General features: G+C 48.6%; 1 protein-coding gene across 3 annotated transcripts; it reads right to left on the bottom strand.

Moving 5' to 3' along the window:
* Positions 1-9,326: 9,326 nt before the first annotated feature.
* PEX5 (peroxisomal biogenesis factor 5) lies at positions 9,327-20,717 on the bottom strand. 3 transcript variants are annotated; one of them, XM_075438714.1, is made up of 16 exons: positions 20,675-20,717; positions 20,162-20,347; positions 19,635-19,670; positions 19,293-19,425; positions 18,424-18,558; positions 17,226-17,331; positions 15,916-16,006; positions 15,468-15,584; positions 14,990-15,082; positions 14,694-14,813; positions 14,072-14,215; positions 11,829-11,899; positions 11,441-11,656; positions 11,135-11,300; positions 10,780-10,937; positions 9,327-10,419 (listed from the first exon to the last, which is right to left on the bottom strand). In XM_075438714.1, the coding sequence occupies exons 2-16, from the start codon at positions 20,303-20,305 to the stop codon at positions 10,218-10,220; spliced, it is 1,932 nt and encodes a 643-aa protein (XP_075294829.1). In that variant the 5' UTR covers positions 20,306-20,347; positions 20,675-20,717; the 3' UTR covers positions 9,327-10,217. The 3 variants fall into 3 exon arrangements, with proteins under 3 accessions (XP_075294829.1, XP_075294835.1, XP_075294836.1); XM_075438720.1 differs by lacking the exons at positions 15,468-15,584; positions 20,675-20,717 and having other exon boundaries at positions 20,162-20,458; XM_075438721.1 differs by lacking the exons at positions 14,990-15,082; positions 15,468-15,584; positions 20,675-20,717 and having other exon boundaries at positions 20,162-20,458.
* Positions 20,718-23,019: the final 2,302 nt, after the last annotated feature.

Raw genomic sequence — 23,019 nt, 5'->3', positions numbered from 1 at the left:
TACATGTTCACTTCTGAAAGCCAATTGCTCCTGTGGGGTCATCTGAGTACAGGTTGCTGTGTGAGCGGTTCTCATATGCCCAACAGTAACTTCTGGTGTAAGTAAGGGGGGAAAAAACCCATGAAGTGAGAACAGTGATGTGATGTGTGTGTTGTTACACAATTTTGAAGAGAAGAGGAATATATTTTTTGCAGCTGATTGCATACAGGGATTTAAAGATTTCAGCTTTTATGCAATACTTGCTGAATGAAATTTGGATCTAGAGTCTCTAGGTCGTGCCAAATGTAATTTCTACTTTAAACATCATGGATTGAAGGACAGTAACCTGGTGTTTTGTCAGTCAAGAGTCGTGGTCCACCAATGCATCAAGCCCAGCCATGAGCTGAGAGCGGAGTCAGTGAGAGAAATCAGCTCCAGAAAAGTTTTCCAGAAGAACCTGTTATCTAATCAGCAATGCAACACAGCATTGTTACGAAATAAGGTAAATGGTTAATGTCATTAATCATCACCCTGTTTCTGGGTAGACAACATCTGACCTTAAGCCCAAATTTTATACTCTATGGTTACCCAAACATGCCTGAACTTGTTCTGCAGACACTTCTAGCCAAGCAGAGAAATTCAGTCTGCCTATGTGTCACCTCTTAGTTACACTCATGGTGTTTGAGCCTTGGTCTCTAGATATCTCCTTTCGGTTTATCACAGGTTACGAGCCTTCCTTATGCAGCATTCTGCTCAAATGTCCATTTGCACTTCACTGTGGATTGGCAATAATGCCCTCTGTGAAATTTTTTTTCTGTTTATTTTGGAAGCAGTCTTTTTACTCTGTATTAGTACCATGCACAGTTTATCAGGGCTTGGGGCCTGCAGATACTGTTTATCCCTGTGACGACAGGCAGATTGAGATGCCAATGCTCTAGTCTTTCCTGAGCAAGAGTGTTATACAGTACTTTTTTATATGGCTGCACGTCACGTGAGATGTACAGTGGGGAATGCCAGGGAGGATGGTGTGTCCTTCTGAGAGGCCTCTTAAAGCGTGCAGCAAGGGTGAGGGTGATCAGAGGATATGATGGCAAGGGTACTGCTGTCTGAGCAGCGTAGTGCTAGTCTGCAGTGCACTTCACCCCACAGCAACAAGACCCTTGCCTCCAAAGTAAAGAAAATCCCCTCTCTGGTGACCAGGAGAACCAGAGACAGACAGAAATATGAGCTGGTTAAAATCACAGAGTAACAGCATCTTTGGTAGGTAATGTAATCTTTTCTTTGCCCAAGAGAAACAGGGAAAACTCAGAGGTAACAAATATCTGATTCACAGACATCGATGCAAATAAATTTTCAGTTATACATGCCAAGAACATAAGAGAATACCTTCTTTCTTCTTAGGAAATGCCATTTTTCACAAAGGAAATACCATTAAGTGTATTTCCCAGGAAAGACAGTTAGAGACATCCTAAATAATCTCTCTCCTATTAACAGTGCCTATGTAATGTCACTGTTATGCTGAGGTGCTGGAACTTTCTGTTTGATTATATAATTTAATCCAGTAGAAGACTGTATCATTAGTACGATCGATGCCTTGGGATACAATCAATGTTATGATAATCAAGTAAGGACTCCAGGTGAGTGTTTGGCCAGGATCACAGCAATACTCGACATGCTCACCAAGACTTTAAGTCTGATTGAGTCAAGCCTGAACCCAATGTTACTGACAAGTGAGCATGGAAGGAGATAAAACCTTTCAAGAGGGATCCATGAAAAACGTTTACAAGGGATTGTGTGAACCATTCTCTGAATACATAGAGGTATCTTACCATGGAAGTGTAATATTTATCTATATTAGACCACAAACAATACATAAAACAGACCCATTGCTGCTTTCAATAGCTTCTTTACGGCAACAACACAAAATAGCAGAGGCCATAGTAAAGCAAGAGCATTGTAAAACAAATTACAAAGTAAGTGATGCTGGTTACATATGTTTTGTTTATGCAGCTAGCAACAGAAGCACCATGCACTGCTTTTACATTACATAATACAGGGCATCGGAATGCCAGCTGCAGGTCACACACGTCTAGTGTGTCTCTTATCTTTGAGTCTCTTTCATTTGACCAAATACAACAGTTCTCGAATTCATGGGGACTGTCGGGGGGGAGAACAGTGAAAGGCAGGACCGAGAAACACAAATCTGCAGCGCAGCACGAAAGAGAGCTCTCCCATTCAGAGTTTCTGTGACACAGGGGAAAAAAATAATACAAGCATAGACAGAGATCAAGGTCTCCAATGTCTTGCTGAGGCTGCACCTTCCCTCAGCATTGCAGGATTTGCAGTCTAACAGCTACAGCTCTTGCCAGGGAGGAGGGGATGCAGAAATGAAAGCTTGTCATTGGAGTTGATTGCACTGTACTTTGGAAGGTGTTCGTGTTCTTGATATTGTAACAAAAACAACTTCTATCACTGCTTGCACATGACAGCCAGGCACCTCTCTGGACTTTGTGAGAAGATACGATGTCGTTGTTGTGGCCCCTACCCACACTGGTTGCTTCTCTCATCACCCTGCTCTTCCCTTTATATTGGACATGTTCACAGAGAGCAAGCTGGGGGTGGTGCAGGTGTTCAGTGATCACCTGCAGAGAAGTGATATTATCAGTCATCTGCTGACCAACCTCCTCAAACACCAGTAACCAGCCTGTAGAGTTGAGGTGCTCATAGGCCACTCTAGGCTGGGCCAACTACTTTCACTGAGGAGGTACAATCATTCCAATCTACACGTTTTAGATCGGCAATGTCACTGGTGGATTCTCTGGAGTAACCCTGGAAGGTGGCATGCTCATAAATGATGGCTTTTCCCATCTCAGGAGGACTTCTGTAGTTCAGATTTCTTGCTGTAGGAGATGGATGACAGGCGGCAGAAAAGGAAAACTGAAAATAAGCAATGTTTATAAGAAGCCTTCTTGCACCAGACACAAAATGCTGGAGAGAGGGAAAAAAAGGAAAAGTCAAACATTTTTAGCAGAGGATAAATATAGAAGTAGCTGGAAAAGACTGAGGGCATGACATAGAAATTTTAATTTGGAAGAAAAAAATAAAATATGTGCCCCAAAACTGTCTGGTTTTATTTAGTTGTGTATGTTGGTTTATACGTATGTGTGAGAGACGTCTGAGCATTTGTCTTAACATCTTATTGGTATATTCTGAATAATAATGAAATAAAATATATCACTGGTGATAAATCTTTCAGTTGATAATTGAAACTGCATTTAAGAATTATTTTAGAAATTGGTGCTTATTGTTCGGACTAGATTTCATGATCCACTAATATTGCAAGTAAAGAAGTAGTGAGACAATCCATTAATTTCTAAATGAAAGTGCATTTTGTACTGTAGATAGGAAAAAAAATCTATTCTGTTAAGACCAGAACTGAACTTTTAGACTCACTGAAACACCTTATTTCTCTTTTACATGAGATTCTATTGAAATCAAGAGATTCCTGTTCCTGACATAAGCTGAGAAGCAATCAAGTTCAAAGCATCGGCTCTTTGAGTCACACTAAATCTCAGGTTGTAAATGACTTTTTGAAGCACTGTTACAAACACTCGGATCTAATTCTACACAAAGTTGCCTGTAATCAGATAAGGAATGACAGTATTTATTAGTAACAGCTGCAGAAACAGAAGTGAGCAGCCAATTAAGGTAACAGCTCCCTTTCTAAATCACGTAACAGTCATCAAAGCAAAGTTTTACATTTCAGGGCTAATATCTCTGAGGGAAGGAAGCAGATACTCTAGCTGATTCTGGGAAGGGACAGGAGAAGATCAGATCTGCCCAAGTAAGACTGAAAGTCAGACTAAAATTGCAAGACCTGAGCAATACAATCAACAATATAATAAAAAAAAAAATCTCACTTCATTCTCAATTTAAAAAAAAATCTCAGTAGGATAAACAAATATTAAAGGATTAATTAAAGGATATTTATTAAATTAATTTATTACTTAAAAGGATATTATTAAAGGATAAATATTTAAGGATTTTTTCAGAGTTATAATTGAATTTATGGAGACTGTGGCTACCTGAACTTTAATTTATTGATTGATTGAGCACTAGTAGAATGACTTTCTGTCTGTAGAAAAAATAATAAGCCAGTTAATTTTGCTGACACAACATAAAGATCCTGTGCCCAAGATTAATTTGTAAAATATTCTCACTTTCACCCCTTGGCATTTTTAGCAATGGCTCTCTCCACTCTCTCCCTTTGTAAGGTGTGTTTATCCTGCAGCGATCATTTTTGTGGCCCTCCTCTGGACCCACTCCCACAGGTCCGTGTCTTTCCTGTGCTGAGGGCTCCAGAGCTGGATGTAGGACTCCAGGTGGGGCCTCAACAGAGCGGAGCAGAGTGGCAGAATCCCCTCCTTCGACCGGCTGGCCACGCTGCTTTTGATGCAGCCCAGGATATGGTTGGCCTTCTGGGCTGCGAGCGCTCATTGCCGGCTCATGTGGAGCTTCTTGTTCAACCAACACCCCAAAGTCCTTCTCCTCAGGGCTGCTCTCAATCCATTCTCCACCCATCCTACATCTGTGCTTGGGACCTATGTGCAGGACCTTGCACTTGGCCTTGCTGAACTTCATCAGGTTCACACAGGCCACCCTCTCAAGGTCCCTCTGGATGCCGTCCCTTTCCTCCACCGTGTCAGCTGCACCGTGCAGCTTGGTGCTGTTGGCAAACTTGCTGAGGGTGCACTCAGTCCCACTGTCCATATTACTGACAAAGACATTAAACAGCAATGGTCCCAGTACTGACCCCTGAGGAACGCCACTTGCCACTGGTCTCCACTCGGACATCAGGCTGTTGACTGCAACTCATTGACTGTAACCATCCAGCCAGTTCCTTAACCACCAAGTGGTCCATCCATCAAATTCATGTCTCTCCAATTCAGAGACAAGGATGTCATGTGGGACAGCGTCAAATGCTTTGCCCAAGTCCAGGCAGATGACATCAGTTGCTCTTCCCTTATCCACCAACGCTGTAACCCCATTGTCAAAGGCCACCAAATTTGTCAGGCGTGATTTTCCCTTAGTGAAGCCATGTTGGCTGTCATCAGTCACCTCCTCATTTTCCACTCTAAGATTCCAAGATTTCTAAAGTCCTTAAGCAGCACATAAATAAAACACTGAAGGAAGAAGTACAAAACACTGAAGGAAGAAATACAGCAGAAACATAGCAAGAAGTGTGGGTGGAAGCACATGTACTGAACCATCCTCTGTGGCCACATCCCGGTGCCCTGTGAAAGACATAGTTTGTGTCCTGTGATGCCCACAAACTTGGTAAAGAACAAAGAAGGGCTGGGATCCCTCACATGCTTTTAGTGGCAATAGGCCCTGCCACTGTTCTGTACATTGGGGAAAGTACAAGAAAGGAAAGTGCAGAAAGCACAAGAATTGCAGAGCACGACCACTCCTAAAGCCCTCAGCTACCTGCCAAGGCATTCTTTTCAGACTTGTTGACAGGGAAGGACACCAAGCACAAAGTCAAGGGATTAAGCCAAATGGCAAGGGATATTGAGACAACTGGGAAGCCAAGGAGAGGAGAAGCATTAATGGCACCTGGGGATGAGGAAAAGCAAAGGCAAAGCAGTAAAATAATGGGAGTGTGAACAGAGAGGAACGTGATGCAGCAAAGAGGCAATCAGCGGTGAGAGGGACAGCAAAGTATCTGGACAGCAGGTGAAGAACAGCATAGCCACCAATGTGTTTTCTTGCTGCGCAGAGAAGATCTGACAGCACCGAGATCACTAAAAACCAAAAGGCACATCCCTGACCAGGGCAGTGTGTGTGAGCAGGTCACAGAAGCAGCGTTTTCCTTCCTTTTAGACAGCACAAGCAGCAAATAATTTTGTATGCATTAGAGCAATTTCAGACAGCGCATGCAGGTTTTGGTGCCGCAGTGCTGGATGGGAGATTCAGGGGAAGCTAGAGCTCAGGAAACATACGGCAAGAACTGTTCTCTGTGCATGCATTCAGCTCCCGATTGTTACAGCAGCCAGAGAAAAACAAGCCTGTGAGGTAGAGGGATGAAAGAACAGATGCCTGGTGGAAAACAAACAGGAGAAACAAACAGGAGGAGTTGGAAGCAATCGTGCTGCTGGAAAAGCTACGACCTGATTGCCATCACGGAAACTTGGTGGGATGAATCCCACGACTGGAATGTAGCTCTTGATGGCTACAGGCTGTTCAGAAGGGACAGGCGAGGAAGGAGGGGCGGGGGCGTTGCCCTTTACATCAAGAAAACATTACAGAGTGAAGAGCTGTCCCTGAAGAATAACCATGAGCAGGTCGAAAGCTTATGGGTAAGAATCGGAGAGAGAGGCAACAAAGGGAACCTTGTGGTTGGTGTCTACTACAGGCCGCCAGATCAAGAGGAGCTGACAGACAAAGCGTTCTTCCTCCAACTCCAGGAGGCTTTGCGCTCGCAGGCTCTCGTCCTACTGGGGGACTTCAACCACCCCGACATCTGCTGGAAAAGCAACACGGCAAGCTGTAGGCAATCCAGCAGGTTCCTAGAATGCATCGAGGACAACTTCTTAAGCCAGGTAATAAGCACCCCTACCCGAGGGGATGCGATACTAGACCTGGTGGTCACCAATGCGAGTGAGCTTGTTGGGGATGTCAAGATCAGAGGCAGCCTGGGCTGCAGTGACCACGCGTTGGTGGAACTAATGCTACTGAGGGAAATGGGAATAACAAAGAGCATAGTCAGGACCCTAAATTTTAGGAGGGCAAATTTCCAGCTCTTCAAGGAGATAGTCAGAAGGACTCCCTGGGAAACGGTCCTCAGGGACAGGGGAACAGAACAGAGCTGGCAGGTCTTTAAGGATGTATTCCACAGAGCGCAAGAGCTCTCGATCCCCAAGTGTAAGAAGTCGGGCAGAGAAGGGAAGAGACCAGCATGGCTGAGGTAAGAGATGCTGGTCAAACTAAGGAAGAAGAGGGAACTGCACAGGCAGTGGAAGCAGGGACTGGCTTCCTGGGAAGAGTATAGGGAAGCTGCCCGGTTGTGTAAGGATGGGGTCAGAAAGGCCAAGGCACAGCTGGAGCTGAACTTGGCAAGGGATGCGAAAAATAACAAGAAGGGCTTCTACAGGTATGTCAGCCAGAAAAAGATGGTCAACGAAAGCGTACCCCCGCTTGCGAGACTGGCAAACTGGTAACAGCAGGAAGAGAAAGCTGAGGTACTCAACAACTTTTTTTGCCTCAGTCTTCACTGGCAACCTCTCTCCTCACCCCCCCCGAGTCGATGAATGGCATGAAGGAGACCAGGAGGGTAAATCCCTCCAGCTGTAAGTGAAGACCAGGTTTGGGACCTCCTGAGGAACCTAAATGTACAGAAGTCCATGGGACCTGACAAGATGCATCCCAGAGTCCTGAGGGAACTGGCTGATGTAGTTGCCAAGCCACTCTCCTTGATATCTGAAAAGTCATGGCAGTCAGGGGAAGTCCCCAGTGACTGGAAAAAGGGAAACATTGTGCCTCTTTTCAAAAAGGGTAGAAAGGAAGACCCTGGGAACTACCGACCTGTCAGCCTCACCTCTGTGCCTGGGAAGATCATGGAACAGATCCTCCTAGAAGATATGCTAAGGCACATGGAGGCCAGGGAGGTGATTCGAGACAGCCAGCATGGCTTCACCAAGGGCAAGTCCTGCCTGACCAACCTAGTGGCTTTCTATGATGGTGTAACAACAAGAATGGACAAGGGAAAACCAATGGACGTCATCTATCTGGATTTTTGTAAAGCCTTTGACACGGTCCCCCACAACATCCTTCTCTCTAAATTGGAGAGCCATGGATTTGATGGGTGGACCGTTCGGTGGATAAGGAATTGGTTGGATGGTCGCACCCAAAGGGTAGTGGTCAACAGCTCAATGTCCGGATGGAGACCAGTGATGAGTGGAGTCCCTCAGGGGTCCGTACTGGGACCGGTGCTGTTCAATATATTTATCAATGACATGGACAGCAACATCGAGTGTACCCTCAGCAAGTTTGCAGATGACACCAAGCTGAGTGAAATGGTTGATACACCAGAAGGACAGGATGCCATCCAGAGGGACCTGGACAAGCTGGAGAGGTGGGCCTGTGTGAACCTCATGAGGTTCAACAAGGCCAAGTGCAAGGTCCTACACCTGGGTCGGGGTAATCCCCGGTATCTATACAGGCTGGGGGATGAAAGGATCGAGAGCAGCCCTGCTGAGAGGGACCTGGGGGTACTGATAGACGAAAGGCTGGACATGAGCCGGCAATGTGCGCTGGCAGCCCAGAGGGCCAACCGTGTCCTGGGCTGCATCAAGAGAAGCGTGGCCAGCAGGTCGAGAGAGGGGATTCTGCCCCTCTGCTCTGCTCTGGTCAGACCTCACCTGGAGTCCTGCGTGCAGCTCTGGAGCCCTCAGCACAAGAAGGACATGGAACTGTTGGAGCGGGTCCAAAGGAGGGCTACAAAAATGGTCTGAGGGCTGGAGCACCTCTCCTACGAGGACAGGCTGAGAGAGCTGGGCTTGTTCAGCCTGGAGAAGAGAAGGCTGCGGGGAGACCTGATTGCAGCCTTTCAGTACTTAAAGGGAGCCTATAGGAAAGATGGGGACAATCTTTTTAGTAGAGACAGCAGTGACAGGACGAGGGGTAATGGTTTTAAACTAAAACAGGGTAGGTTTAGGCTGGATATAAGGAAGAAATTCTTTACAATGAGGGTGGTGAAACACTGGAACAGGCTGCCCAGAGAGGTAGTGGAGGCCCCATCCCTGGAAACATTCAAGACCAGGCTGGACAGGGCTCTCAGCAACCTGATCTAGTTAGCGGTGTCCCTGCTCGCTGCGGGGGGGTTGGACTAGATGACCTCTGGGGGTCCCTTCTGACCCAAAACTTTCTATGATTCTATGAAAAGCAAGGGCAAGTGCTCCCTGCCTAAGCCCCTGGTACTGACTAGTGCAGCAGTCACCTTCCTCAAAGAGGTGATAAAATGTAACACAGCTTCCCTCGCCACAGATGGCAAGAAAATGAGAAGCAGCGCTTCACTGACCCCTAAACCTAAGCAAGGAAAAAAAGTGAGCTTTTGGCACAGGGAAGCTCTCTGCTGGCTCACAGAAGAGAAGCCTGAGGCTACAGCAAAATGAGGTCCTTTAAGGTTCATGTGCATCTGAGCTATCAATAAAACGAAACCTGGGTCAAAAAGGGAGACAGAAGCCGAGAGAGACTCTGATCTATCTTTTGAAAAACAGTGGGTTTACACCCCCAGAGATCTATACTACTCGCTTCATGCAGCTCCAACAGAGGCACAGAGAAAGATGTAATTTTGGCAATTTTAATTCTTCCCCCATTATTATACAAAATACTTTACAATTAAAAAACATTTTCCCCGATAGAATCATATACAGATATTTATAATTAACAAGATTCAGTTACAGACAAGATGTGGGACTTCTGCTCAAGGAAAACAACAGATGATCAAGAGAAAATTAAGACTTCACCCTTTCCCCGCCATATTCTGGGAGGAGAGGTTACATTTTAGACTTTTATTCCCTCGAGTTTGGGATCTCCTCTTCCCCACCAGGCTAAGGGCCTCCACCTGTGTCCCTAGCACAATACTCTGCTCTTAAAAGGTTCATGAAGAGACACTGAGAGACTAGCGTCTGGATGTACCATGAAGTTACCAGTACCCAGAAGGGGAGACTGCTGCCCCCAGTTTTCCCTAGCAACCCACATATACACACATGCAAGCACATACATGGGGGAAGCATGCTCAAGACCCAGAATTTTGTCACCCTTTCACCAAACTGCAGTCCCACCCCACCAAAGCAACCTGCGCTGGAGACACGTCCAGCAGGTAGTGTCTGCAGAATAGCTGTCGTAAGGCCTCATAGCCAAGCTGGGCATTACCGCAAACGCAGTCTGGCAAGAGAGCTGGATGTTGCTGTCTTCACCACTTTGATCATCTGCCTACCAGCAGAGTCTTTGTCTGTCATGGAGGTGCTAACATCAACTGCTCAGAGACGCTCAGGCCACAACAGATAGGTAGGGGAGGCTGCACGCTTCAGCGGGAAGTCCTTGAAAACACAGTTGCCAATGCTCAGCCCTACCAGAGCAGAGTTATGTGAGAACCCTAGTGAACGTTTTCTCTCTAAGGAAGGTCACTGCTGGGCTGGGCCGAGCCTGCAGTCGCAGGGAAGCCCATCCCAGAGTCACTGCTGGAGGCCAAATGCCTGAAGCAGTGTGGGAAGATCCCGGGCATCAGCCGCCCCGTACAGGTCACTCTGCCCCAGCATGGAGAGGGCCATGCGGAGGGTGCTCCAGATGTTGTCCGACATTGCGCCTTGCTGCCCCCGCGGACCTCGGCTCTTCTGCTGCATGTGCAAAGCCTCCAAGAAGTGCTCCACAGCCTCACTGTCAACATGAGAACACACACATGCTTACTGGAGAAGATGGTACGTCTCATGCTCCCTCCCCCATTTGCTTCTAAAGCACTTCCCCTCCAAAACAGTTCCCCCCTCTTCACCAGATCCCACCCCTCTCCAGAACTGTCAGAGATCTCCCTTCTCCCTCTTAACAGAAACCTAAGTCCATAGGAACTCCTGGAGCTGCATCTGACACACACTTGCTCTGCTCTCCTCTTGCCAAGGGAAGGCTGCAGGCAGTGTGGCACTGCCCTAGTCACCTGCTGCAGTCTCTCACCTACTGCAGTCTCTCTCCTACAAACACATGCATGCTCACGGGTCACAGCAGATTTGCCCACCCTGTGCTCACCGGTGGGCACCTAAGTTGATGCAGCTGATGCCTAAGTTGTAGCGAGAGCGGATGTATCCTGGCTGGAGCTCCAGTGCCCGACGATACGCGGCCACAGCTTCCTCACTCCGATTCCCATTGGCCAGGGTGGCACCGAGCTTGTTCCATAGAAGATGGTCCTGGACCAGGGGGCAGAGGGAAAGGGCTAAGATAAACTGCATCTTTTTAAGCTCCAAGCCAGCCCTCCCTTGCCCATGCGTCTGTCTTATTCCTCCGCTCCCAAAAGGTACCTCTCTCACATAAGCAGCACCTCCACCCAAACCTTCACCCATAGACCTCCAGGTACCTGCAGCATCCACAGTCTGCCCTTTCTTACATTGGGGCGCACACTGAGCGCGGCACTGAAGCAATCCACAGCCTTCTCGTACTCGCCACTAAGGTTAAAAAGGACACCCAGGCCACACTGAACATCAGGATCCACAGTCGACGGGTTGCTGCGCACGGCTGCCAAGAACAGCTCTTTCACCTCCATGAACAGTGAGCTGGAAAAGAACACAGCAAGGATACTGGTGTACTGTGGAAAGAGCTGGCCTTGGGTTGCTCCCTCTGCTCCTGCCTGGACCAGTCCCAGTCCTCCAAGCAGCCTTTCACCTGGAGGCTGAAATTTGTAACCCTAACTCACTCAGACAGCAGGGAACCTAGGACACGCTTGGAAGGCCCCAGGTTTGTCCCCAAGTCGCTCTCCTCTGGTTCCTTCTCCAGGAGGTGGGCATAGTCCGGTTTGTGGCGTAGCCAGTCCCGCAGGGTCTCACATGCCTGCTTCTGCAAGGACTCGTTGGTGAAGCTGACTGCTAAAGCCATCAGGGCCGTGAGGTTCCCAGGCTGCAGTTCCAAGCACCTGCAGGTCAAAGAAAGAAAAGTGAATACAGTATTAAATCATCCTGGGAGACACCCAGATACAGGAGGTAACACAACCAAGACAGAGCACACCATGCCAGCTGTACGGTCCTTGTGGCACTACGCACTAGACAAGGAGCTGTGCTCTGCAGCAGCACTTCCGCAACACTCACTGCCTGAGGGCACTGATTGCCAAAAGCTCCTGTTCATTTTCTGCTTGGGTGGTTCCCAGATATTGCCAGGCCTGGAGAAGACAAAGATGCACAAAGTCAGACTTCTTCACATCCAGAGAAAAAGACCACCCGATAAACCACAGACACAGCGATTAAATCCACCGTATTACCCCACACATTTTTAGAGTGATACCAAATATATCGAAGTATACACATCAGCCACAGATACAAGTTTCTCTCGAAAGACATACAGACTTTACGGCACATAGGTCCTCAAGGCCAATAAAACTGGCATTGTTACATTGGAAAGAAGTGAATGACTACGTGGAGATCTATCTTAAGGCAACTGTTGGCACTTTTACACTTTTAAGTCGCAGAAACTCCACTTTTAACTTCTAACTGTAGTCAAACTGCAGAGGAAGGAGGGAAAAGCAGATCTCCTATTTCCTAAGAACAAAATGGCATAGCAGCAGTGCTAATAATAAGGAGACCCCCAAGGTAAGCAGCTGTATATACTTATGCAGTAGTCCACTAGCAAGCGATAATCTCAGGGAGTTGCCCATCAGACCCGAAGGCAGAAGCACTGTTATTTTACTGAATCTTCCATCATCATGACACCAGTATATGAAAACCACTTCCACCTCCAGGCTGCTGACATAGGGAGTACTTAATTAAGGCACTAAATCCAAAGTACCTGTTCACTTTATGTTGATAACCACACCCCTCCCTCAAAAATTGGCTAGACAACTGGCTGGACTGTCAGCACGAAGTACCCACTCTTTGAATGTAAGTCACAAAATGCAGTATCCACTGCCTCAAGGAAGGAAACTTTCATTAGCAAAGACCCAGACACACTGCACAAGCCACCACAAGCAAGAGACAATCTACTGTCTCACATCTCTAATGCCTCATGTCACCTTTTAATCAAAACCAGGACACCTCACCAGATAGCTAGCTGCAACTCAGTGATAACTGCATAGTGTTCTGCAGGATGAAGGGCTGAGATTCAGAGTGAAGTGATTTGGACCAAAGCAACCATGACCTTTTCCTTCAGAGCAACTGTTCAAGTCTACTTATATCGTTTGTGAAGTGCTGACTTCTCCTGTACTTTCTGCAGTTCACTGCCGAAGAATTCAGAACATTTTCAATACAGCTATAGCCAGAATTGGCCTACGATTTCTTCCCCTAAGGCTTCAATTACCTCTCCATTACACTCAGCCTGCAGCCCACACTGCCTATGAGAAGAGAGCATCAATTATAAAGGAATATTAGCAACACCTTTTGACCACTTTAAAGTAGATCTCCAAAACCTCTGCTTACTTTTCACCCACTCCCAGTACCCTACAAAGTTAGATGCCTTGTGCTCCCAGAAGCCCAGAACCGCTGTTCCAAGAAGTCACTCTCATCTAAGACTCAGGATTAACAAATTAGGTATTTCCCATCACATACAATTAGGAGGACTTGAATTAGACACACTGAGAATTCAGTACCCCTGGGTCCTTGAGGCAGGCACTCCAGAAACGGACAACATGGGTGCATTTGCATTCTTCCTCTTCCTCCTGAGGATATTCACATCCTCTGCCTCTGGACAAAGGCACACAGACTATTCCACTTCTCAATCTATCCTGCAGAAGCTGAAGTCCTTTATGAAAACAGGTATTCACTGAATTCAGAGCTGGAAACTTGTCTTCAGTCTAAAAACCATCCTCTGGCCCACAGTTTCAACTGAAGACTATGAAGACACCCAAGCCATCTCTCTCAACCCTTTCGGCGTACATTTGCTCCTGGCATCTAGATGGAGGACCTAACCAGGACTCCCAGGCTAACAAACCGCTCAGAATTAGTCTTTAATACAGATATTGCAGGCGGTTATCATCTGCCATAAGCATCTTCAAACTTGCAATGCCAATAAAGACTTCCACTGCAGCAACTTCAGAGATGAGAACTCGTCTTGGCTCCATGCACAGTCTCATGTGCTCCAAAGATTTTACACAGTTCTGGGCCAGAGCCTTTGCGCTTTTTGTAACTGACCTTAGTCATAAACCTCCTTGCATGCGAATCCCCAGGAGGGCTGTATACATCAGCTACATACCCAGAGCCGCAGAAAAATGAGATGTTTTCCTACAACCTGCACGGCTCCTAACACTGAAGTGAGTTTTCTACACACACTTTGATACTTCACAAGAGAAGGATCCAAGTAACAGGACACCTGGCCAATGCCTGTTGTCTCTGCTCTCACTCACCTCCATATGATCTGGCTTCTGTTGCACTGCAGCCTCAAAGAGCAAGACAGCATTGGGGAGGTCACCTTCCGCCAAACGCTTCCGCCCCTCTTCAAATGCATCCGGGTGATCTCTCATGGGATTATCTTCCTCAAACTGGTAACCCTAGCACAGAAGACAGACAAGGGCTAATGCTAGGAGATAGGCTCAGGGAGAAAAGCACTCTCTACAGTAGAGCACAGGTCCAGTCCTGTGGCATGAGAAACACTGAAAAATTCCCCCAAACCACATCTGCAGTAAGTTGCGACAGAGACTAAATACCTGGTGTGGGTCCTATCAGCTTGGGGGGGGGGGGACACACACGACAACATTTGCACTCATTGGAAAGAATCCCAGCATTAACTGGTATTTGGTGCTGGACAAGAACTAGACAGCACTTGCAGATGAGCACAAGTGAAAACAGTATTTGTTTAGCCCCTAGCTGATCTGGAATGAGGGTGCAAGTGACAGCAAAAGACCAGCGCCAGAAGGAATTCTGGCAGCACTTGGGGTCTGCGGAGCTCACCTGCGAGGTGACATACTGCCAGTCTCCTCAAGGCAGTCCACCATAGTGCTAGTGCTGAGAGACCTTGCTCTCTATTACCTTGTCATACGATGAGGAGCTGAGATCTTCATAATCAGAGAGCCAAGGGTGAGCCTCTGCATCTCTCTTGGCCATCTCTTCCCATTCTGCCTGGAGTTTGTCCCAGAAGTCCACATCTGACTGAAGGGAGAACAGAAAGTGACTAGAGTACCTGAGCCTTAAACTGAGCTCTACAGACACCCCAGAGAACGCACTCTTAAACGCTTCTAGCCCTCCTCACTGCATGCAAAGGAGAGAGATAACCCTCCCAAGGGCTCTTGGTTGGTGCCCCAGCCCTCCTCCTCCATAAGCTTTACCTCCACAGCAGTCTTTGCCTGCTCAAATTCCGCATCAAGAGTTGACATGCTCCCAGATCGTGCAAATTGATCCACCCAGGCATCGGATGCCCCCTGGGAGTTTGGAAACAGAAACACACTTTCCTTTTCAGAATTTGGCAACCTCAGGGCACATCCCCAAACAGCAGGAGGGTCTGTGATGACCCCTCCTCCCCATCAGCTAGAACTGACGGCCTGTAAAGTGGAGAAGAGTTCACTTGGATATCCTCTTCCTCCCAGGTGCTACAGCAGATGAGAAAGCTCACACTGCTCAAATACCTTCCCAGCTTCTGGCTAGACTCTGCTAAGAAGAGCCCAACAGCCCCTCCCTCGCCTCCCCCAGCCTAGTCATTAGTGAAGCACTGCTGAGAGCTGGACTTGCCATTCTCTATCGCTCCCAGACTGTGCACTGCAGCAAAGAGCTTTCCTCCTTCAGAGCACATAGGGCTGGGGCTCCTACCTGCTGCTGTATAAACTCAGCTGCCCATTGTTCTGCCTGATCCTGGTCTCTGTGGGTCACCTGATTAGCTTCGATCGATACCCTCCCATCTCCGATCTGGCGGACAAACTTTAGGAACTGTGGCAGAGAAATGAAACAAGGGTGGAGCTGGGCAGATGCTTTGCCGACAAGCCCTCTGCCCGTGCCTCCCTCCTTCACTAAGAGGACTTCTGTCTGCAAAGTGAGCACAAAAGGCCCAAAATGGTGGGAAGAAAAGGACTTTGCACCAGAGTCAAGCCATAGAGATGGATAATATCTGGAGAGGACTGTAGGGTTCAACCTCTAGGAATCAGGGACAAATGGAAATACAGGATGGGAGGTTTTTATTCCTTTACTGTCTTCCCCATTCTCAAACCCCCACACCTTTATTCACTAGGCATCTGTCAGCCCCAGTTAGGGAATTTCTTACCTCAGAATTCTTGAGTTTTGGATCATCCACTTTAGAGAGGAAATCACTAACAGTTTTCTTAAGATCATCCTCAGGTTGATATTCCTCATACCTGTAATCAGAGGCAGTAAGAGGGAAAGAGATAGTCTGATATCAGGCAACAGTGAACACTTTCACTAACAACAGTCTACACAATGGGCCAGACAACAGTACTGAGAGATACAAACCATCCTCAAATACTCTGGGGCTCTCCTAAGTGATTCAGTACCTTTATCCATCTATCAAAATTCCAAATGACTACTAGGTTAACTGTGTGACTGACACAAACAGTAGCAGAATTAAACAATTACAGTGACAGCCAAGTTCTGCAGAACAGTCTGGATTCCTTGGCAAGCTCACATGCTATCAGACATTGCAAGTTTTAGCATTACCAAAACCAAGGTCATATATCTAGGAACAAAGAAAGTAGGTCATGCTCATGGAAGAGGAACAGTGTCTTGGAAAAGCATCAACTCCAGAGAGGACTGTGGGGTCACAGCAAGCGCACAACTCAGTATGTTGTCTGGCTTACAGCAGGACCAGTTCCAGGTGTTACCACCATATTCAGTCTTGGTGAAGTCTTTGGAACTAGCAGCAATAACTCAGGAACGTCCATATTTGCGGAAAGGTATCAGAAAAGGCAAGAGCCAGGAGGAAGGAAAATCCAAATATGTGAATTCTCCTTTAGGGAAAGACCTAAGAAGCCCAAATTGCTTGCTCATGTTTTGCCTCTTTAATTGAAAAGCTTGACTGTAGTCAACAGGTACCTATACAGAGAAGATCTGTAGAAGTAGATTGTCCTTTAATCTACCAGGCAAAAACACATGAAAATAATGTCTGGAAGGCTGAATCCAGAAATATGCAAAGGAAAGGCTGGATGTGGTTTGTCAGACAGGAAGAATAAAGTGATGACAGTTTACAGCTAGTAGAGTTTAGTACTCGAGATCTTGAAAGCCAAGAAAGCATCTGTTGTGGAAAAAAGTTCTGCTCGATTAGGAGTTCCTGAAATCACTTTAAGAAGCTTTGCAATAGGCATGAGATTAAGTTAGCATTAAGTTAGCCTACATGATGACAATATCTTCCTGGAACTAGAAAACAGAAAAGCTAAGATCTCAAAAATATCAGTCTCCAAGCATCATTTCCTCCTTTCTCTGAAACCAAAGGCCTGAGAACTTCAATCTAGGTTAAATGACTCAAAAGCATTCAGGACACAGCAGATTTCAATCACCTATCCAAACTTCACCCACCCAAGGGCGCAGGAGCAATAACTAGTCTTGAGAAAACAGACTCACCATTTATCTGTCAAAGATTGGTCTTCCGATTCCCCAAGCCACAGTTTCTCCTCTGACTGCTCTAGATATTCTTCTGCCCACTTGGCAGGAGACACAGACAGGGGATCTGCATAGGACATAGGGAAGAATGGGGAGGAGAGTAAGACAGGCAGACCATCGCTCAGATTAACTTCAGATTTTGCTCTCTCCACTTGACACACAGTTACCTAACATACACAGAAGACTTCTTCAAAGAAAGATTGTTTATATTTGTTTCTTCTAACTTTGTTTATTCTGATCTAAAAATGAATCCTTAGGTTCACAATGCAATGCCACTGCAGTAACCAATATCCTTACGATTTTCTACTTCAGTTTTGCAACTCATTCGTCTGCTCCAAGTGAGATACTACGTAGGTCAAGAAAACTACCAATACATTACAAAGCCTCTGTCAAAAGCATAGCCTACAAAGCACCACCTTTTCATCAGAACTTTCTCAATGTTGACTTACATTCCCAGGATTATAAAGGTCAAAGAATGGGACTACCTGGCTATTTACAGTGGCCACCACCAGAGAAGAGAATAGCATCTATTTAAATCCTACTCATAATTTACAGGTTCAGTGATGGATAGCAACCAGCCCCAGCTCCATACACAATGCAGGATGGCTTTTCAGACAAAACAACTGGCTTGCTTGAAAGAGAAAGCTTAACCTTTGGGCCAGAAACATTCATTTTGCACATTTCCAACGTGCAACACCCCTTTACCTCCAGGAAACTGACAGAAAGTATTTGGCCAAAGCACACTGAACACTATTTACGTTTGCACCAAAGGCAAATTTAGCCTTAAGAGAGGCAATTAGAGAATATATAAGCAAGAAACAGTATGAGACCATCTCCAGAATTTGCATCAATTGAATCATATTAATTTTTATAAAAGCACTTTGAATAGCCTGCCTCTCCTACGTTCTCCACGCAACCTAAGCTAATGCTCTGAAATAAGACCCTTACACCTGAATAAAAGTTTCCACACCACATTGTTCACAATCTGGCTAAGCCATTGCAAAGCAGCTTTTTTTTTCACCCTGTTAAAGCTGCTACAGTAAACACTGACTGCTGGGCCCAAAGCATTACTCCAATTTCACATTCAGTAACTCTCCACTGTACATGGGCATGTGACTTGGCAACATCTTGACAGTAATTCCAAAAAGGGACCCCTCACCTGTCACTTCAGCAATGAACTCCTGTGACCAGTCAGCCTCATTGTAATCTGAAGAGACATCACCAGCACTATCTGCTGCAGCCAAGAATTCTTGGGTCCAGTTTTCAGACAGTGCCAGGGCTGCCACACCTGGGGCTACAAGAATGAAAAAAAAAAAAAAAAAAAAAAAGAACAAAAAAAAGAAGTGAGGAGGACTCAAAAGGCTTCATTGCATCATTTAAGTGTTACAGACTAGCCCTCATCATCTCTGATCTTTCCCTTTCTCTTTGTTAGAATAAAACCACAGAAAGATTCAAATCTGAAGGAATTTTTGGAGGTTGCTAGTGTCCTCACAGCAGGTTAGCACTAAAGCGAGAGATAAGGTTGCTCAGGGCAACGTTGCTCGTTGGGTAGCTTCTGAACTTGTCCCAGGCTGGTGATTCCCCAGCCTCCCTAAGCTCATGTTCCAGTACTGAACAGCCCTCCAAGGGAAGATGCATTTCCTTACATCTAGTCAGTTCTCCTTTCCACAAGTCGTGTCCGCTGTCTCTTGTCCTTTTGCTGTGTATCACTGTGAAGATCCTGTCCATGGCTGCTGAAGACAGCGACTAAACACTCCATCCCAAAACACCACCTGCCCTTTAGACTCCTCTTCCGCAGGCTGAACAAACCCAGTTCCCCCTCTTACACCACGTATTCTACCCCCCGAACACCTTACTGATCTCCTCTGGACTTGTTCCAGTATGTCAGTGTACTGGGAAGCCCAAATCTGGAAACAATACTCCAGATGCAACCTCACAAGCGCTGAATAGATGGGAACCACCCTGCTAGGTGCTTAACCACCACACCGAGATCTTTTCCAGCTCTCCACGTACTCTAGCTCCCCTCACCTCGCTGCGGGGCCTGTCGGAAGCTTGACTGTTCAATCTCTTGCATCTCAGCCAACAGGTCGTCCATCTTAAAGGTCTGGGGTGCACGGGACAGTAAAGGGGCATTCTGCTCTTGCAGGAACTCTCCAACCAGCTGCCAAAGACAGAGATGGATTACAAACATAGCATAGAAGATAAGCAGGTAGCCATGGAGCATGAGAGAAAGAAATGGACTTATCAGAAGCAAAGAATAGTATCAGGCAACGGAAGAAATAGCAGGAAAGAATAATATCCAGCAATGGAAAAAACAGCAAACAGTGTTGAGAAGAAAAGTAGTAAGGGGGTGCATCTATCTGTTCTCACCTCATCTTCAGAGGCTGCTCCCAGCGGTTTGGATACCTGCAGAGAAGAGCAGGCAATTATCCCAACAGCTTTGGCCCCACACCCGTCTCCGCACGCACGCCGTGACCCGATCCGCTCACACCTTCCTTGAGCTCAGGCTGTCAGCATTTTCTTGCATTAGCTGCCTGCTTATGTGGAAGCTAAAGGAGCAGGAACACCGTGAGTGACGGCGTCCAACCCCCCTCCCACCACTTGCTGGGTTCGGGCCCGTGACAGCAGGGCACACAGCTCGCCTCGGCCACAGACGCCCTCCGAGTGCCCATAAAGGCGGATTCCACCGCCAAGCCCTCGCCCCAGCGGGGTGCGGGACGAACAGGCTGACCGCACGGCCTCCTCCCCCAGGAAAAAAGCCGCTCCGCACCCGCCTGCGCCGACGGCCCGTCCCTGCGCTGCTCCCCCGCCTCCCCCCTCGGCACCCGCACCCCCAGCCGCGGGCGGGCCCCGCGTCCGGCCCCAGCCCGGCAAGCGGAGCGACCGGCGACACTCACGGCTGCGGGAGCCGCAGGCGGCCAGGCCAGCGGGCCCTGGAGTCCTTCCTGCCGCAGGGCTTTGTCCTGGGTGAAGTGGCCGGCCAGCTTCATCAGGGGGTTGGAGCCCCCGCACTCCGGTTCCACCAGCTCCCTCATGGCCATGGCGCCGGGCGGGGAGGCAGCCAAAGCCCACCGGGCCTGCACCTGGCCCCGGGGCGGCACAGACCCCGGGTGAACGCCGGGCAGACCGACCTCCCCCGCGGGCCTGCCACGGCGCCAGCTCCCCCGCCGGCTCCCAGCGCGGCCGAGCGCAGCCCGGGATCCCCCCCCACCCCCTCCCCGGCTCCCCCCGCCCTGCGCCGGCCCGGCCCGGGACCGGACACCCGCTCGCCAGGGCGGCAAGGCCGCGGCCCCCCCCACCAGCCCTGCGCCCCCGCCCGCCCGCGTCCCGGGGCGGGGCGGGGGTCCCGCCGCGCGGGCGGGGGCGCGGGAGAGGACACGCGGCGGGGCGCCCCCCGCCCGGCACCGTACCTGGGGCTGCCGGGGCTCCCGGGGCTCACGGGGACGCGGGGGGGCGGGGCCAGCCCTTAAAGGGCCAGGCACACCAGAGTGCCTTAAAGGGCCGGAGCCCCGCGGGGTGCCAGCGTGGCTGCGGCCGTGCCATGCTGCCGTGGCTGGAGCTCCCACGGGTGCTTCACCGTTCCCCGCCGGTGGGGCGAAGCGGTGCGTGCATGGTGGCCTGCACGTACATGAAAACTATTAAAAAAACTACGTCACGGGGTATTTGGGCATTTCACCTCGGGGTATCTGGGAATTGTTTCCTCCGGCCGACGGGCTGCTGGTTTGTTACTCGCTTTGGGGTCGCTGAAATGTTGGAGCTGGCGGTGACGGGTCGGAAGTGGCTGTGTTTAGCTGAGAAGTATGTGGTGGCTCTAGACAAGCCAGTGGTGCAGCTGACACGCCAGAAGGATGGGATGCCATCCAGAGGGACCTGGACAAGCTGGAGGGGTGGGTCTGTGTGAGGGTCAACAAGGCCAACTTCAAGGTCCTACACCTGGGTCGGGGCAACTCTGGTATCAAGACAGGCTGGGGGATGGAGGGATTGAGAGCAGCCCTGCTGAGAGGGACTTGGGGGTGCTGATGGGTGAAAAGATGGACGTGAGCCACCAATGTTCGCTTGCAGCCCAGAAGGCCAACCATATCCTGGGCTGCATCAAGAGAAGCATGGCTAGCAGGTCGGGGGAGGGGATTCTGCCCTTCTGCTCTGTTCTGGTGAGACCCCACCTGGAGTCCTGCATCCAGCTCTGGAGTCCTCAGCACAGGAAAGACATGGACCTGTGGGAGCGGGGCCAGAGGAAGGCCACAAAGATGATCAGAGGGATGGAACAGCTCTCCTGTGAGGAAAGGCTGAGAGAGTTGGGGTTGTTCAGCCTGGAGAAGAGAAGGCTCAGGGGAGACCTCATAGCAGCCTTTCAGTACTTAAAGGGGGCCTACAAGAAAGACGGGGACAATCTTTTTAGCGAGGCCTGTTGTGACAGGACAGGAGGTAATGGCTTTAATCTGAGGGAGGGCAGATTTAGACTGGAGATAAGGAAGAAATTTTTTACAATGAGGGTGGTGAAACACTGGCACAGGTTGCCCAGAGAGGCAGTGGAGGCCACATTCCCCCTGAGCTCAAGCCATAGAAATGTCAACTCCTTCACAATTTTCATCCTTCTGCATGTGTGATTCCGAAGGCAGAGCAAACCACCCGGAAAATCAGAGCTCACTCGTGTATAGCCCCTCAGAGAACGGGAAAGCACAAAGAGGGGCCTGCACGACGCGTGCTGCCTCCTGCGGCACCAGGGTGCTAGAAATTAGTTGTTTTCAAAATCACATCCCATCTTCTCCTTTTCGGAAGGAATACGCTCCTCTGCAGGGTCTGCTGCAGACTTCCCACACGCACTTCATCTATCCAAAAACTGGTGTCTGGTGCTGGTTTAGGCACTATTCTTTGGCAGTGAGTCTTCTCCTTAAAGCTCTGAAACGCATCTGACATCTACGGCCAGTTCTGTTCTAGCGAGTAGTATGGGTCAGCAGGAACAAAGCTTCAAAGCGATAGAGTTGGGGCTGGAAATCCAGCATCCGCACCAAACCCATGTCTGGGGAGCTTTACTCTGGATGATGCCTTCCCTGGTCACTTGAGCTGCAGACCTAGGTACGGCACACCTCCTAGCTCTGCGCCGCCTGGAAGGAATCTCATTTGCACACCGAGACTGCTCTGCAGCACAAACCAAAGCCCAGCAAGCGGGTGTTGCTGGAAGATGCACTTTGAAGGCACAGCTCGGACATCCATGCAACTGATGTGGAAGCGTCCTACCTCTGGCAAGCAGCTGCATCAAGATTGCGGCACTTGGAAAGACATTCACACAACCGCTCTTGCACACGCGGAGACCGACGCTGCACACGCTGTGTAACGCTGGCACGATACATTCCACCCCTCTGGATCCCTGCCTCGTCATACTGCTTCCTGCTTGCTTGTAAGTTGTGGTCATTTTAGGACCACGAGCTGACCCTTCCAGAATGAAGCCCCTGGAATGATAAACGAGACTCGCCTGCTATTTCCAGACACCGATGCTGTACACGGTCAGTGTGATCAAGGGTTAGTAAGAGCGCTTGAAGAGGGAGACAGAGGGAGGAGGCTTTGGGGCAGAATCCTGAATTACTTTCAAGAAGAACAGACGGACAGCGCTGCTCCTAGGAAAAACAATAGACTGCACACAGACACGGAGAACGGGAGCACAGGCATTGAGATAAGGTGTGGGCAGAAATCCAAAAGCCATCAGAGACAGAGTAGTAAAGGAGTCAAGATGAAGCAGTTTGGATTTATAAACATC

Source organism: Opisthocomus hoazin, chromosome 1 (genome assembly GCF_030867145.1).
Source record: "Opisthocomus hoazin isolate bOpiHoa1 chromosome 1, bOpiHoa1.hap1, whole genome shotgun sequence".
Lineage (NCBI taxonomy): Eukaryota > Metazoa > Chordata > Aves > Opisthocomiformes > Opisthocomidae > Opisthocomus > Opisthocomus hoazin.
Note: the sequence above shows the minus strand (reverse complement) of the source record. Positions and strands in the feature narration are given on the sequence as shown.